The sequence below is a fragment of the Syngnathus typhle genome, linkage group LG18, assembly GCF_033458585.1.
Source record: "Syngnathus typhle isolate RoL2023-S1 ecotype Sweden linkage group LG18, RoL_Styp_1.0, whole genome shotgun sequence".
In the NCBI taxonomy this organism is placed as follows: domain Eukaryota; kingdom Metazoa; phylum Chordata; class Actinopteri; order Syngnathiformes; family Syngnathidae; genus Syngnathus; species Syngnathus typhle.
The window spans coordinates 5,811,073-5,824,274 of record NC_083755.1 but is presented as its reverse complement, the minus strand read 5'-3'; the positions used below and the strand labels follow the sequence as shown (position 1 = coordinate 5,824,274).

Below are 13,202 nucleotides of genomic sequence, written 5' to 3'. Positions count from 1 at the left end.
CAGTGCTTCTCAATTATTTTCTGTTACGCCCCCCCTTAGCAAGAAGAAAACTATTCGCGCCCCCCCTCCCCACCGTGACTATCCTAACTTGTCTTGTAAGTCGTAAAATGTTGCACTGTCGCAAACGTGACAGAAGTAACAATGAGAGCGCCACTGCCCCCTACTGCAGTAAACGCGCAATTACACTTTATTCTAGTACTGCCAAAAAAAAAGCCTGTTCCCCAGGGTCACACGCACCCCCCCAGGAATAGCACCGCGCCCCCCTTGGAGGATGCAGTCGCGTTTGAGGCGTGAGCACAGCATGTCACATTTCACTTTCTTTTGCTTCATTGAGCACGGTGCTTGTGTTTTACAACTCACACCAAAGTTTATTTACAAAGACCACTCACAGAAACAAATCACTAAAGTTAACTTTATTCACAAAAACACCCGCATGACGATCTAACCGCAAAAAGAAAAAAAAGACTTGGACTTTAACAAAATAAAGGCTTTTACTCGTACAAAAAATGTGCACCAACATGGAGCCAGATTCTGAATTCAGTGGCCATTTTACAGCAGGGTTGCAAAAAGGTTTGCCAAAGACAAATTTCATTGGTCGCAACGCCGACTTTTTACGCCTTGACAGGCTTGTCATTTGCATCTATGTGTGTCAGGCTACTTGGCTTTTGTCAACAATTTAGAATACATTCAGCTTTTCATTGCACTGTAAAAAGGCCTGACACTGCATATTTAACATTACCTATTTGTACCCATTTGTTTGAGACTAATTTCACAATTGCCTTATAGAGAATTTTTCAAATGATTTCAGTTTGTCATTTAACTCAATATGCACAGCTAGACTACACATGCCAATATTGAAAATGGACCACTTGAATTCAGTTCACAATTCAATTCAGGTACAGAGGCACACAATTACAGTACAAACTTTACAGTTCACTCCATGTATTAAAAAAAAAAACTTTAAAACAATATTGCACAATAACAGCGCTTAGAAGAGAGGCATCATGCAGACAGACAGTGTGCACACCCAGTGAGAAAGTGGAGAGAGGGCAAGAAAGTGCAAAAGGAAAAACAAAGTCATACTCTCCCTAAATGTTGGCTGCTTTGCCCACCCAGCCTCGCCGCATCTGCATACGCCTCATGTAGGCCGCTCGTCACGGGCGAAGGTCTGCAGAAGGTTCGGGTCCGCTCCGTTTGCACTCTTCCTCTGCCTCGCACAACTGCAAAAAGAAAGCCGGCACTCCGTTGCATGCGGTTCACTTCTGTCGACGTACTCAGTGACCGGCAGATGGTACTCATCTTCATTTGAGGAACTGCTCCAGTCCCTCCGACGCCACGTGAGCTAGCCCTGCGAGACAAATAAGGAAACTAAATTAAGTGTATGCTCTCCTTGTACATTTATTTGATTGCCATGTCACCTCTGGCCAGCCATGCATCAGGCTACTTCCTCTTCATCACATGGCGACTGCTTTTCTTGGGGTGATTTCTTCCTTTGCGCTCGCCAATCCAGGGGCTCAGGGCCTCCGTCTGCCGGGTCTTCGTTTTGTGCAGCTTCGCTTCCACCTTGCAAGACACAAGCACAAAAGTCTCGCTTGCGCGGCCGCTTGCCGTCACTGCGCGTTTGCACTCAATCAAGGCTGCACAACATATTGGAAAATCAGTGATATGGCAGTATTGGGCCTGACCACTGCATTGAGCAAAGTCATGCAAAAACTTGGGATGGAAAGGAACTATTTGAACTGAATGAGAACAGTTAGATGTTAAATATAAGTTGGATCAATCACTTGTCATCTAAAATAATTAGGCAAGAAAATAAAGCTTGTTTCATTAGGCCACGTTAAAAAAAAACACGGAAACAATGTCAGAAACTCAAAGAACTCCCCAAGTTGGAGGTCCAACGTTCCAACGTATGAGAATGAATGCAGGCGCCGTTTTGGTTAATGCTTGGAGCAAAAGGATTTCATTTTGAGAAGGAAAAACTCGCATTCATATATACGTTGGCATAACGTGAAATGAAATACCACAGTATTAAAAACACAATAAATAAGTTATATTTTTGTATTTGTTTGACTATAGTCAAACAAACATGTTGACTTAGGTCAAACAAACATTTATAGTTCAACCCCGAAGTAAAAGAAGTCTCATTTACGAGGTAAAAATGAAAGAAACGAAGAAGAGCTGCCCAGCATTAAAACGAACGAAAACCTTTTGAAACACTGCAAAATGATGCAAAGGCAAGTGCGCTCAAACCTCAAACGCAGTTACGTCCATTGAGTGCGAAAATCCTGCAACAAGCAAAAAGGCGTCGTGAGAAAGGGCAACGGACGACAAACATTTGCTCGTGTGCCCGTTTACCTGAGAGAATGCCACGCAGTCGGGGACCATCTTGCTTCACCTGTATTCAATAACGCCCTGGGTCTGACGTCACGTCCACCGAGCCAAGGCAAACTTCTTCTTCTGCATGTCGAACGGCGCTTTCCACACTAGCGCCACCAGGTGACCTGTCATGATGTCTGCCGTGCGTTGGCTTTTTTTTGGTCACACACACACACACACGCACAGACACACACAGACACACAATTCGGGTGCCACGCTGTTCCCATCTCCTGGTCAGCATGCGACATGTGATCAGTGACCAATTCTGTTTTTTAAATTTTTGTTGTCAGAATAAACATTGAAAAAAACCAAACAGATGATTTTTCCTTATTCCCGATATCAAATGAAAAATTAGACTGTAGTCCAATTTTGGTGAGTCCTATTGGTCTATTTTAAATAGCTAATAACCAGTTGTCTTCCACGTTTCATATCTGCTTCCAAATCAAATAACCATTCATGTCCCGATCTTTAAAATCTGTATGATTTAGACACGGACCGTGTAATGACGTCATCGTAGGTTACAGCACGTATCGTATATTTGACTCACACGCAGCAATGTATCAAAGCTCTTATAAACATAGTGATCGCCCATGTATTTTTGCATTAAGACAAAGAAAACAAGGTGTTTTATAAACCTGAACAATTATTATCAGTTAATATCTAACATGCTCCCTGGCAGAGTAGCGCACTTGCAAAGGATGACTAGCAGGGGGCGCCAATGTTGCATTTTGTATCCTCCCCAGCTACCGTTTAACTCAACGAGCAAGAAGCATCTGCACAATTTTCACAAGCTTCGAGCTCAATGTTCCGATAAATATCTCATTTAGATGACAAATAACTCGTTACATGAGGTGATGTTCAGCAGGTAAACTGACGACTTATTTCTTGTTTAACATCGAGGTAAAAGCGCGATTGTTTAAAACAATTCACGGCGGATTGCTTTTGAAATGATTCAGCCATGTTTGACGTTTTGCCTTCGTGTCGATTCATGTCAGTTATCCTCATGCCTTTTCGCAGTTTTTGTGGTTTTATTCACTCCCAATAATGCCTTGAGATGAATATCTGCTTATGTTTTCTTTATATTTGCCTATCACATGTCTCTAAACATTAATCGTCGTCTGAGCTAAATCTGTGTCAGGCACTATGACGTCAAATGAGTGGATAATACACCTTGTATGTAGCGAACTACTTACTGGGCTATTTGTACAGTGAATGCAAAGGTGTCTCCAGTCATTTTAAATCTTAATCGTTCATTAGACCCTTTTAACCAGTTGAGATTATAGGTAATAGCGATAACTTCCTTCCTGCGTAGATGCGATTGCCATGGAAGCGGACAAGATACCTAAATTCTCCTCCAAGGATGAGGAAATCAACTTTTGGAAAGCGCTCTACGTCAAGTATAAGGCAAAGTATGTGATACGTAACGTTGTGAGTTTTTGCCCATTTAAGCTTTTGATGATTAAATGTGGAGTTTAAGTGCAGCTTACTTCTTGTCAGTTGAGGAGAGCAGGCTTTATATTCTTGCTGATGTGACAGATGCATCACACCAGCAGATTCCATTTTCAGATGCGCCTTCTTCGTTCATCAGAATGTTCTTTTTAGCGTGACATCTTTCTCTTTGTCTGTCCTCTCTATTGTCGGCCGGCAGCTACCAGGAGGCGCACGAGGAGCTGCTGGAGTTCCAGGAGGGCAGCAGGGAGCTGGAAGCTGAACTGGAAGCTCAGCTGGGACAGGCCGAGCATCGTCTGAAGGACCTCCAATCAGACAACCTTAGGCTGAAGAACGACGTGGAGTCGCTCAAGGTAAAGGCGGAGCCAGATATCTGGAATATCTTCATCACAAGCCTTGGTTGTGAATGCCTGGGCTTTATTGTACCCACTCTGCCTATTTTGTTTATCAATGTTGGTCACAACTGAGAACAAGAAACATTATGAAAAATGTATGAGGCTACTTAATATGCTATGTTAGGAGAGGCTGGAGCAGCAGTACTCACAGAGCTACAAGCAGATATCCGTTCTGGAGGACGACCTGGTGCAAACGCGCAGTATCAAGGAGCACCTCCACAAATACGTGCGAGAACTGGAACAGTCCAACGATGACCTGGAACGAGCCAAGAGGTCTGGAAACATTTTGCTGGTCAGCGTTGTATTTTGCTTCTGACCTTGTGGTTTTTTTGTTTTGTTTCTCAGAGCGACCATCATGTCCCTGGAGAACTTTGATCAGCGTCTGAACCAGGCCATCGAGAGGAACGCCTTTCTGGAGAGCGAGTTGGATGAGAAGGAGTCGCTTCTCGAGTCCGTTCAGAGACTCAAAGATGAAGCCAGAGGTGAGAGTTGGGGAGGAGGGGGTCGCCTATGATTAAGCTAAAAAAAAATAAAGAAAAGAAAATCGGAAGTTCTTCATCTTTACCTCGACTAATTAATGAAGGTTTGTGTTTGGTCAGACTTGCGTCAGGAGCTTGCAGTGCGTGAACGTCAGGCGGACGTGAGCCGGACATCGGACTCCGGCTCTCCCACGCATGACGACGTCAAGATGGTCTCGCCGTCGCTCTCCACGCCTGCCACGCCTCTCAGTAAAGGTCTGGACAACGCGCTCCTCGCAGATGGCACAGGTCTGTGCAGCCTCACATATTTTGCAGCTTTTGGACAGAAGTAATGGGACACGGTTCTTTTTGCAGGACTTGGCACAAGTTACACCAGTCACTCGCCACTGACTCCATCAGCACGGATATCAGCGCTCAACATCGTCAGCGACCTACTGAGAAAAGTCGGAGTAAGTTGCTTTTGGGTTTCTATAAACCCCTCGAATCTGTTTTATTGGTCCTTACAAACCTCATGTCCGGCAGGTTCTGGAGGCCAAACTAGCTGCGTGCAGGAATCTGGCTAAAGAGCAGCAGGCCAAGAAAAACTACGCTCTGGACAATGGCAACATCCTCAATGCCAATAGCGCATATTCCCAGTCACTGCGTATCACCTATTTGGACAAAGCGTGAGTGAGTCTCTTTTGATTTGTTTTTTGTGTGTGACGGGATGATGAGTAAAAAAATTCAGAGGGTGGAAAATTTCTGGGTCATTTACTTGGGAAGTTAAGAGGATGAATTTGGAAATAATTTGAATGGGAAATGAGGGATATTTAACGGAACTTCATTTTGGTTTTGCAGCAGAGGGGCAAGCAGCCTTGATCCAGGGACCCGCACAGTCATCACGGTCCCTCCCGCTGCCTCTTCTACCAGCTTGGTGCCCCTCACAATTTGAACACCGTACCAACCACTACAGACCCCCAACAAAGACCTCACAGCACCACGAGACAAATTGATATGCAAATGTGTTCACTCATCACTCGGCAATAAGTCAAAGCGAGCGTTCACATGCGCGTTGGAGTGTTTCCTGACTAACTATCTTATTTATTGAGGATTGTAAATGTTTAAAGTCTTAACAGAGAGGTGGTCTTTTTCATTTTATTTACCTTTTGTTCAAATGTGTGTCGCTTTTGGTCATATTGATCGTTTACGTTCCACTTAGAGGTGGCAGGAAACCAATTCATCCACTTTAAACAGTTAATGGCTATGATGGACTAAAATAATATATATGTATGTGTGTGACTTAATGTGTAATTCATTAAAATTGGAATTATCACAAGTGTTCATTAAATGTCAGTGATTGAACAGTAAATTTGTTAAAAAAAAATGTAGGGAAATATTCAATTGAATTAAGATTTTTTTCCAAAATGATTTGGTATTTTAATGAATTCATAACTTTGCGTACCTTCTGCTCATTTGGAAATGCAAATCTTTCAACAAGAAACTGAAAAAATCCCAAATATGAAAAAGGGATAGCTTATTTTAAATTGGGTCACTGCGTGATACTTGCAGGGTCCCGTTTGAGGAGCATGACTTTTTTTTTTAATACAATACCGCTACTAATAATGCATCAGTTGTATATGGCATTTTTCTGGACAAAGGATGGCAAAGAGAAATCTTTATTTGACAAAGCCAGAAACAAACTCCTGATGTGTTTTTATTTTGTCAATAAAGATGGCTCTGGGTGAACAAACATTGAGGTCACCAATGATGTCCAATGAGTCTAGTTTCTAAGGAAACATTAAACATGAGTGTCCATTTGTGATGCCTTTGTCTACCTGTTGCCATGTAATTGCACTATTTATTAATCAAATGAAATCGGTGAAACTGAATCCTGATGGGTCCTAAATTCCTTTTTTGATATTTAACTGTTTAATAAAAAAACTTTTTTTTTTATGACGGAGAGGGCTTTGTTCTCAACGCAGACGTGTGACTTACCCTGCTGAGATTTATTAATGAAGACTACTCATTGCTGACAGCTGAAGGCTAAAGTTGGGACTCAATGTGGGTCACATAACAATTCCAAGTGGGCCGTCAAGTGAAACCAACAGCAGGGATCAAAATAGTTTGTATCAAGCTCACAAATCACAGTTAGATTTCACTTACCTCTGCCAAGGAGGTTATGTTGATATTGGCATGATTTTTATTTGCATGAATTCCACATTTCTATTCAGTGGCAGCCCACTTGATGGTTATGAGAAAGGGAAACATAAGATTTGTTGTCCCAAAGAAAATCCATATGGAGGCTTGGAAGAGTCTGTCAAACGATACCTCAGGAGAAGCTGATGCTTCCCGCAGAGGCGTAGTAGCCCGTGCAATCGGCTGAATATCGCTGCGACAGTGACACCGTGTTCAGATCCAGCTCTCCGAAATGATAAGCTCCAAATGTCTGCAATCGAGAACAACACACAAAAGGGCTTGGGATACGTAATTGTGGACTAGAGAATGAATAGAATAGAATAGAGAAAATAATTATTGTTGTAACGGTACCATGTATTCTCTTAACGGTATGACTTTTTCTTAAAGATTTGTTCTAACACGATGCTTTTGTCCTTGGTTGTTTTCTCAAACATTAATCTGATAACATTATGATTTTATTCTCTTATCATTCCACCTGTATAACTTTAGGAATGGTTGAATTCTAAATGAAATTTATTACAGCATTTTTCTCTAACCTTTAATATATTTCTGGCATCAAATGCCTCTCGCTCATTCTTGCCGTGTCTTCCTGACCCGCTGGCCTCTTCCACTGGAAAAAGAAAAAGCGTAATGTGAAACAAGGAGCTTGGGATCAGACTTCCAAACACAACACGGCATTAAATCGACTTGCTTCCACCCTGATGCAGCGGGCACAAAATCAAGGTTAGTTCTATTGGTTGGAATTTAGACCATAATTGACGTTGACCATGCGCTGGTAAACATGTTGGGAAATGCTTGGGAAATCTGGAGGGTGGGGAGGGCTTGATCCCAGGCCAAGATGAATCGAGTCTTTGTCAGTACTTGGAAAAACATGCTGCGGTGCCATGTAAACGGAGCTGCGGATGCCACAAATGTCTCTGGCGGAATTTCGACATTGCAGCTCGACAGTTGAAAACATGCTGAAGATTTTTTCATTTTTTATTACTATTATACTACTTCATATTATTAATTGTATCTCTATATACATACGTTGGCCCTCAAAAATGGGGGGGAAAATGTTTTGTAGTCGGTTGTTCAAATTTTTTGTTTTGGTTTCGTTTGTCATAAGCGCTAATCTCGGGCCTGTTCTAAAAATACTGCATTGTGATTTCCTAAGAATGTTACCAAAGTAATTCTTAAAAAAAAATACAAAGACTGAGATATGTATAGAAATAAAGTGTATGATTATATATTGACTGATTCCAACCATTTAAAGCATTGCCGAGAGCTATAGTGAAAAACCGTGTGTGGTATTGCCAATGTGATGTACCAGTGGTGTCTTTTCTGAACAGGGTATTGATCACAGTGGCGTGCAGCTTGACTCTGTCCCACTCTTGCGTCATTTGGCCCACGGAGACGAAATACTCCACGAGGTGATCCGCAATCACCTGCAACCTGTAGCAGTACGCAATAAACTTGAATGCAAAGAATCCGATTTTTTTTTTTGGTACTTCCATTACTTGTCAGAGCCGTCCGTCACGTTGACTTTAGCGTACAAGACGTCCACCATGGCGGGGTCGTCGTTCATATACTCGATGCCCGCCACCTGTAAAGGCAGAGGCTTTCCTCCTGTGATGTCCCTGACAGAAAAAAAAATCTGAAAATGTTTTTTTTTTTTTTAATTCATTAAAGCTCTATACAAATCAAAAACATACCTGATAAAGTTTTGACAGTTCTGGAGGTGCTCGCATGCTTTCTTAATTTCCGAGTCATCCAACAGCGTGAGAGTGCCGACAGTCAGGTGAAGCTTTGCCGGGTTCTGAAAGATGCTTTCATCGAGTCCGTGGTCCTATGCGATCATAAATGAATAAATAAAAAGTAGAAATACCTTTCACATGCAGTCTACGTTTATTGTACCTGTGAACATTGCTCCAAGACATCATCTTTAAACTTCAAGAATCCCTTATGGATTTTGGGGTCATTGAGGGGGAACGACAGGAAGTGCGTGAAAGGCTGCTTCTTCCGGAAGTTTTCAATGAGGACTTCCATTCTCGTGATGGCAGAGGAGACTGCAGCTTTGTGCGGCCCTGTGACGACTGAAAACATGGAAATAAATTACTTTTACAATTATAATTACTTTTAGACTTCTCAAAAGAGAATTTCCAGTGAGGTCGTACCTATCTGTCCTTCCACACCTTGTTTGGGGATGTTAATCGACGTTTTTGTATCCAACTCAAGCTGTTTACGAGTTTCTCCCTTTTTACCGATGATGTATCTGTCGGAACAGGACAAATCAGAGAGATGAATATTCTCAGAGCTTTGAGTGTGCTTTTTATACTTTTGTGTGACTCACTTGTACAAGACAGTTGGAACGTCGATGGCACATCGGAATCCTCTCTCAGTCTGTTCAATCAAGTGAGCATCACAGGTTTCCTCTGCCTCGAATTCCTCGCTCACTGCATGACAAATAAGAACCACGAATTTTTACTTTGTAGTTTTTATTACTACTTGTTCCCAGAGTCCGTAATGCATGTTACACCCACCAGGTGTTCCCATGTAGGAGAAATCTTCCTCTTCGTCCTCATACTGTTCTTCTTGAACAACGTTCCTTCGATATATTCTTCCATTTATATTAATAAGAGGAGGTCGTAAAACGTCCATTTTGTTAACAAGAGCTATCCCAGCAGAGTAAAGCAGTGCAATTCAAGTAAATTACGCGATACAAACGCGTCACGAAATCTTAAGTTGTTTTGAATTTGTGCTCGTTGCTACGTCGACATCGCCGCCATATTGTTATTTGCCGTAAACGGCCGACTTTGTCGTAAAGTGCAGCTAAGGTATCTTTTCAGCGAAACAAACGGCAGCATCAACTGGACGGATTAACGTCAACGTTTCCAGGTTATCACGCGCATTGGGTGTAAATTTCTTTGACACATGATCAAATTACGATGTTTAACAAAGTGATAATGTTGCTATGTCCACGATCGGCTGCTTTATTCGTTAACCAATGCTAAGCGAGCTAACGTTGGTGTTTTTATTGAGTGACGTCCGATTGCAATGCAAGTGACAAGTGCGTTTGAAAAAAATGTTGCACAGGCAATGGCGGCGTCTTCTTCGTCCTCCTCGGCCGGAGGCGTAAGTGGCAGCTCGGTGACCGGTTCGGGGTTCAGCGCCTCCGAACTCATTCCTCCCAGGAAGGTCCTGTACACCTACCCTAAGGGAGCTGGTGAAATGATGGAAGGTTTGTAGAGGGATAGTGTGAATCTCCTCAGTAGGAATTTTGTTAAAAAAAATTATAAATAAAATATTTAAGTAAGTAAGTGACACAAGGTGCTAGAGTCTGGGATGTCTCAATGTGAGGCTGGATGTGAGTTGTGGCCTACAGCAGTTTTTTGCAAATGTTCAGCCGAATCAGCAACTGGCTCTCCTTGCCCACGTGTGAGGGCTTGAGTTTACTTTATCCGGAACTTGCTCATTACACCAATGTACAAGTTGCCTAACTCTCTTGTATTCCCTTTTACAGATGGCTCAGACAGGTTTCTGTGCGAGTCTGTATTCAGCTACCAAGTGGCGTCTGCACTGAAGCAGGTCAAACACGGTATGTGACTGAACCACAGCACTAAATATGTTATTGTTTTTTTGGCTGACTGTTGATCTCCCGGCAGATCAACAAGTTTCTCGCATGGAGAAACTGGCTAGCTTGGTGGAGGAGCTGGAAGCGGACGAGTGGCGGTACAAGCCCATCGAGCAGCTCCTGGGATTCACGCCGTCGTAAACAAAAGTAAACACTGAGATGCCTTTTTAGGGGAGAAAACAAGGACTTCATATAATATTTATCTAATAAAATGAGGTGGCAAAAGTATCTACACTCTGTTCTTTAAGGTACTTGTTGTTTTAAAATGTAGGAAGTAAAAATGTCAGGAAAAAAGAGGATTGTATAAACTGTTTAATTCTTAACATCCTGATTATTCATAGGCTTCGGTAACATAGAATATTTAAAAGTTCTATTTTCCCGGATAAAAAACATTTTTATTTTGGGAGAGGCTAGAATGAATGAATGAATGGCATTTCCATTCCTTTTAATAGGAAACGACGATTTGAGATGAGTACAATCACAAGCATGCTCAGGGAAGGAATAATAGTAATTCAACATACAGTAACTAAGTATTTGTACTTTTTTTTTCCCCCTTCCCAACAATAATATGAGCGCGTGACACAGAAGCCATCACAAACAATCCATTCATGCACGTAATTAAAAACCGTACATTCTTTGTGTCAGCTGTTTGTTATTTTGAGTTTAACTGCACTCTTTCACAAACATGTTCTAGTTGAACGAAGTGTGACGTCACGGGTCTCGTATCAATCAGCAGACGTGCTGTGTTGACAGCGAGCAAACACGCTGTTTTGTTCCTCCTAGTGAATGAGCGTGTGTGTGTTTTTTTTAATTCACAGTGAGGAGGGTGTGGAGCGTACAGAATGTACTTGGAGAAAAACTGTCCAGGCGCTTGGCAAAGGCACGCAGTCAGAATTCAATCCCAGGGAGAGAGTTCAAAAGTTTGGCGTGCTCGTCAACAAGTCAGGCGTCAGGAAATAAAAGTTAACCATCTCAAGTTCATGTGATCAAATTTGGAATCTCAGTGCACACACATGAAAAAAAAATGAACGTGGAAACGTGTGTGTGTGTTGGGGTAATTAAAAAAAAAAAAAAAAAAAAACATAATTCTGTCCTCTAAATTAAAAAAAAAAAGTGGATATGAAAAGTCTTCACACGCCTTTTCAAATGTTAGTTTTTGTGATAGACATGCTGTAATGTTGGGCAAAGAGTGTACATACATAGGAGTGTAAAGTATATGTCTTAAAAAAATACCGTATGACTATCAAATCTCGAAGAAGATTGACCTACATAATCTTGGGGGGACGCCAGTGGGCCGCACCACACTAAGACGTGGGCCAACCCCCCCGCCCTCCCTATTGGGACACAGTGTGCTTTGTGGTGTTTGTCTTGTTTAGACAGCCACGCCCACTCACGTGTACCCACCAAAGTACTGCTCCCAACTTCCTCTCACACACACACACACCAACAGCTTCCTCTTTTGCAACTTAACACCGTGAATGCACATCTTCCATCTGACCCTGGACTGGTCGCCAGTCAATCCACACTCACATTGACACCCATGACACCAGTCTTCAATGACCCCAACACCAGGTTTTGGAAATGTTGGAGGAAAATGAAGGGATAACATATGAGTCTTGAAACCCAAACCTCAAAAATGTGAGGCAGACATGCAAACCACTTGACCATCGTGATGCTACGTGCGCAACTCATAACAAACAAATCAGCTGCTAGTGTCATTTTTATGGCATTGAGAGGCTGCAAAACATGTTTTTGAGCAGTCAGCTGATGGCTGATGCAACGTTGACGTTGAACATTTGTAGAACAGACAGACAGATTGTTACATAGTCTCGTTGACTACAATATTATTTTTAGTGTAAAAAAGGATTGTGAATTACTGCACTACTTTGAAAGTGCGGCTTTAACAAAAGATCATCGCAATATCTCATTGTTATTAAGAGGAAAGACAATTTTAGAGTTTTGGCATTTAAACTAGTAACATTGAGTTGACACTCATAATTTGGTTTGCGGGCCACATAAAATGATGTGGTGGGCCGGATCTGGCCCCCGGGCCTTGACTTTGACGTGTCTTAAAGCATCTGAAGGGCAACTTTCATTTTTTGTAATCTTTTGTTCCTACAATTTGACTAGAATTGGAGGGGTAAAGAGCAGAGGTGCCAAAAGTACTCAAGTCAAGTCAGGTTTTAAAAACATACTGGCAAAAGTAATCAAATCTTGTAATTTGGTAAAAGGAAAAGACAAAAAAAGCACAGACTGAAATGTGCTTAAGCGCAATTGCAGGTTACATTCTACACACGCAATGATATGCAATTTGTATGTAAAATGTTTCATGTTTATTTATACAGCAATTATTCTATAGTCACATTTGACCAATGATTGGCAATGTAAATTGAGATGGATTACAAAAATGGACATGACATGTTATGCTTATGTGCATCATGAACATAAAGCTGTAATGTCATGGATATTTGTTAAAACAGAGCGTTTTATTGTCATTTTACGGAGCAGCTGCTGCTGCAGTGTTGTTTTCGAGGCTCTGCAGCAAAAAAAAAGTGATGTAATGCTTTAGGAGCAAAACAGGTGATGTCATGCTTTTGCAGCCGTACAGTATACGCTCCCAGCTTAACCGGATAGCGACTTTTTGTCATTTAATGTCCGCTAAGATTGGATGTAAAACAAAAGATTAAAAAAAAAAAAGGTTACCGACAAGCCCAA

At 41.8% G+C, this 13,202-nt stretch overlaps 3 protein-coding genes and 1 long non-coding RNA gene across 8 annotated transcripts; 2 read left to right on the top strand and 2 right to left on the bottom strand.

Annotated features, from left to right (window-relative positions):
- Nucleotides 1-398: 398 nt before the first annotated feature.
- LOC133143212 (uncharacterized) lies at nucleotides 399-4,511 on the bottom strand. The gene is made up of 5 exons (XR_009710379.1): nucleotides 4,370-4,511; nucleotides 3,864-4,288; nucleotides 2,356-2,527; nucleotides 1,419-2,285; nucleotides 399-1,348 (listed from the first exon to the last, which is right to left on the bottom strand). It is a non-coding gene; the product is annotated as an uncharacterized LOC133143212 (long non-coding RNA).
- On the top strand, nucleotides 3,121-6,631 carry LOC133143203 (nuclear distribution protein nudE-like 1-A). Of its 3 annotated transcripts, none has more exons than XM_061265030.1 (9): nucleotides 3,121-3,241; nucleotides 3,689-3,785; nucleotides 4,025-4,178; nucleotides 4,345-4,493; nucleotides 4,566-4,702; nucleotides 4,820-4,954; nucleotides 5,054-5,148; nucleotides 5,222-5,364; nucleotides 5,537-6,631. In XM_061265030.1, the coding sequence occupies exons 2-9, from the start codon at nucleotides 3,700-3,702 to the stop codon at nucleotides 5,628-5,630; spliced, it is 993 nt and encodes a 330-aa protein (XP_061121014.1). In that variant the 5' UTR covers nucleotides 3,121-3,241; nucleotides 3,689-3,699; the 3' UTR covers nucleotides 5,631-6,631. The 3 variants fall into 3 exon arrangements, with proteins under 3 accessions (XP_061121014.1, XP_061121013.1, XP_061121015.1); XM_061265029.1 differs by having other exon boundaries at nucleotides 4,820-4,987; XM_061265031.1 differs by having other exon boundaries at nucleotides 4,820-4,987; nucleotides 5,222-5,368.
- A 200-nt stretch (nucleotides 6,632-6,831) lies between these two features.
- On the bottom strand, nucleotides 6,832-9,532 carry ascc1 (activating signal cointegrator 1 complex subunit 1). Of its 2 annotated transcripts, XM_061265024.1 has the most exons (10): nucleotides 9,397-9,532; nucleotides 9,207-9,309; nucleotides 9,031-9,128; nucleotides 8,771-8,949; nucleotides 8,569-8,702; nucleotides 8,374-8,493; nucleotides 8,184-8,308; nucleotides 7,411-7,484; nucleotides 7,007-7,124; nucleotides 6,832-6,919 (listed from the first exon to the last, which is right to left on the bottom strand). In XM_061265024.1, the coding sequence occupies exons 1-9, from the start codon at nucleotides 9,512-9,514 to the stop codon at nucleotides 7,008-7,010; spliced, it is 1,068 nt and encodes a 355-aa protein (XP_061121008.1). In that variant the 5' UTR covers nucleotides 9,515-9,532; the 3' UTR covers nucleotides 6,832-6,919; nucleotide 7,007. The 2 variants fall into 2 exon arrangements, with proteins under 2 accessions (XP_061121008.1, XP_061121007.1); XM_061265023.1 differs by having other exon boundaries at nucleotides 6,832-7,124.
- Nucleotides 9,533-9,610: 78 nt separating this feature from the next.
- On the top strand, nucleotides 9,611-10,715 carry anapc16 (anaphase promoting complex subunit 16). 2 transcript variants are annotated; one of them, XM_061265042.1, is made up of 4 exons: nucleotides 9,611-9,751; nucleotides 9,950-10,094; nucleotides 10,377-10,451; nucleotides 10,519-10,715. In XM_061265042.1, exons 2-4 carry the CDS (start codon nucleotides 9,953-9,955, stop codon nucleotides 10,626-10,628), a joined length of 327 nt encoding a protein of 108 aa, XP_061121026.1. In that variant the 5' UTR covers nucleotides 9,611-9,751; nucleotides 9,950-9,952; the 3' UTR covers nucleotides 10,629-10,715. The 2 variants fall into 2 exon arrangements, with proteins under 2 accessions (XP_061121026.1, XP_061121027.1); XM_061265043.1 differs by having other exon boundaries at nucleotides 9,632-9,770.
- The last annotated feature ends 2,487 nt before the right edge of the window (nucleotides 10,716-13,202 follow it).

Excerpts from the sequence above, each read along its gene's own strand:
- LOC133143203 (XM_061265029.1), top strand. The coding sequence starts at position 3,700 with ATGGAAGCGGACAAGATACCTAAATTCTCCTCCAAGGATGAGGAAATC. Across the intron at positions 4,179-4,344 it reads ACGACGTGGAGTCGCTCAAG|GAGAGGCTGGAGCAGCAGTA; the intron begins GTAAAGGCGGAG and ends ATGCTATGTTAG. Across the intron at positions 4,494-4,565 it reads GACCTGGAACGAGCCAAGAG|AGCGACCATCATGTCCCTGG; the intron begins GTCTGGAAACAT and ends TTTGTTTCTCAG.
- ascc1 (XM_061265023.1), bottom strand. The coding sequence starts at position 9,514 with ATGGACGTTTTACGACCTCCTCTTATTAATATAAATGGAAGAATATAT. Across the intron at positions 9,310-9,396 it reads CTCCTACATGGGAACACCTG|TGAGCGAGGAATTCGAGGCA; the intron begins GTGGGTGTAACA and ends TTTGTCATGCAG. Across the intron at positions 8,703-8,770 it reads TCTTGGAGCAATGTTCACAG|GACCACGGACTCGATGAAAG; the intron begins GTACAATAAACG and ends ATGATCGCATAG.
- anapc16 (XM_061265042.1), top strand. The coding sequence starts at position 9,953 with ATGGCGGCGTCTTCTTCGTCCTCCTCGGCCGGAGGCGTAAGTGGCAGC. Across the intron at positions 10,095-10,376 it reads AGCTGGTGAAATGATGGAAG|ATGGCTCAGACAGGTTTCTG; the intron begins GTTTGTAGAGGG and ends TCCCTTTTACAG. Across the intron at positions 10,452-10,518 it reads ACTGAAGCAGGTCAAACACG|ATCAACAAGTTTCTCGCATG; the intron begins GTATGTGACTGA and ends ATCTCCCGGCAG.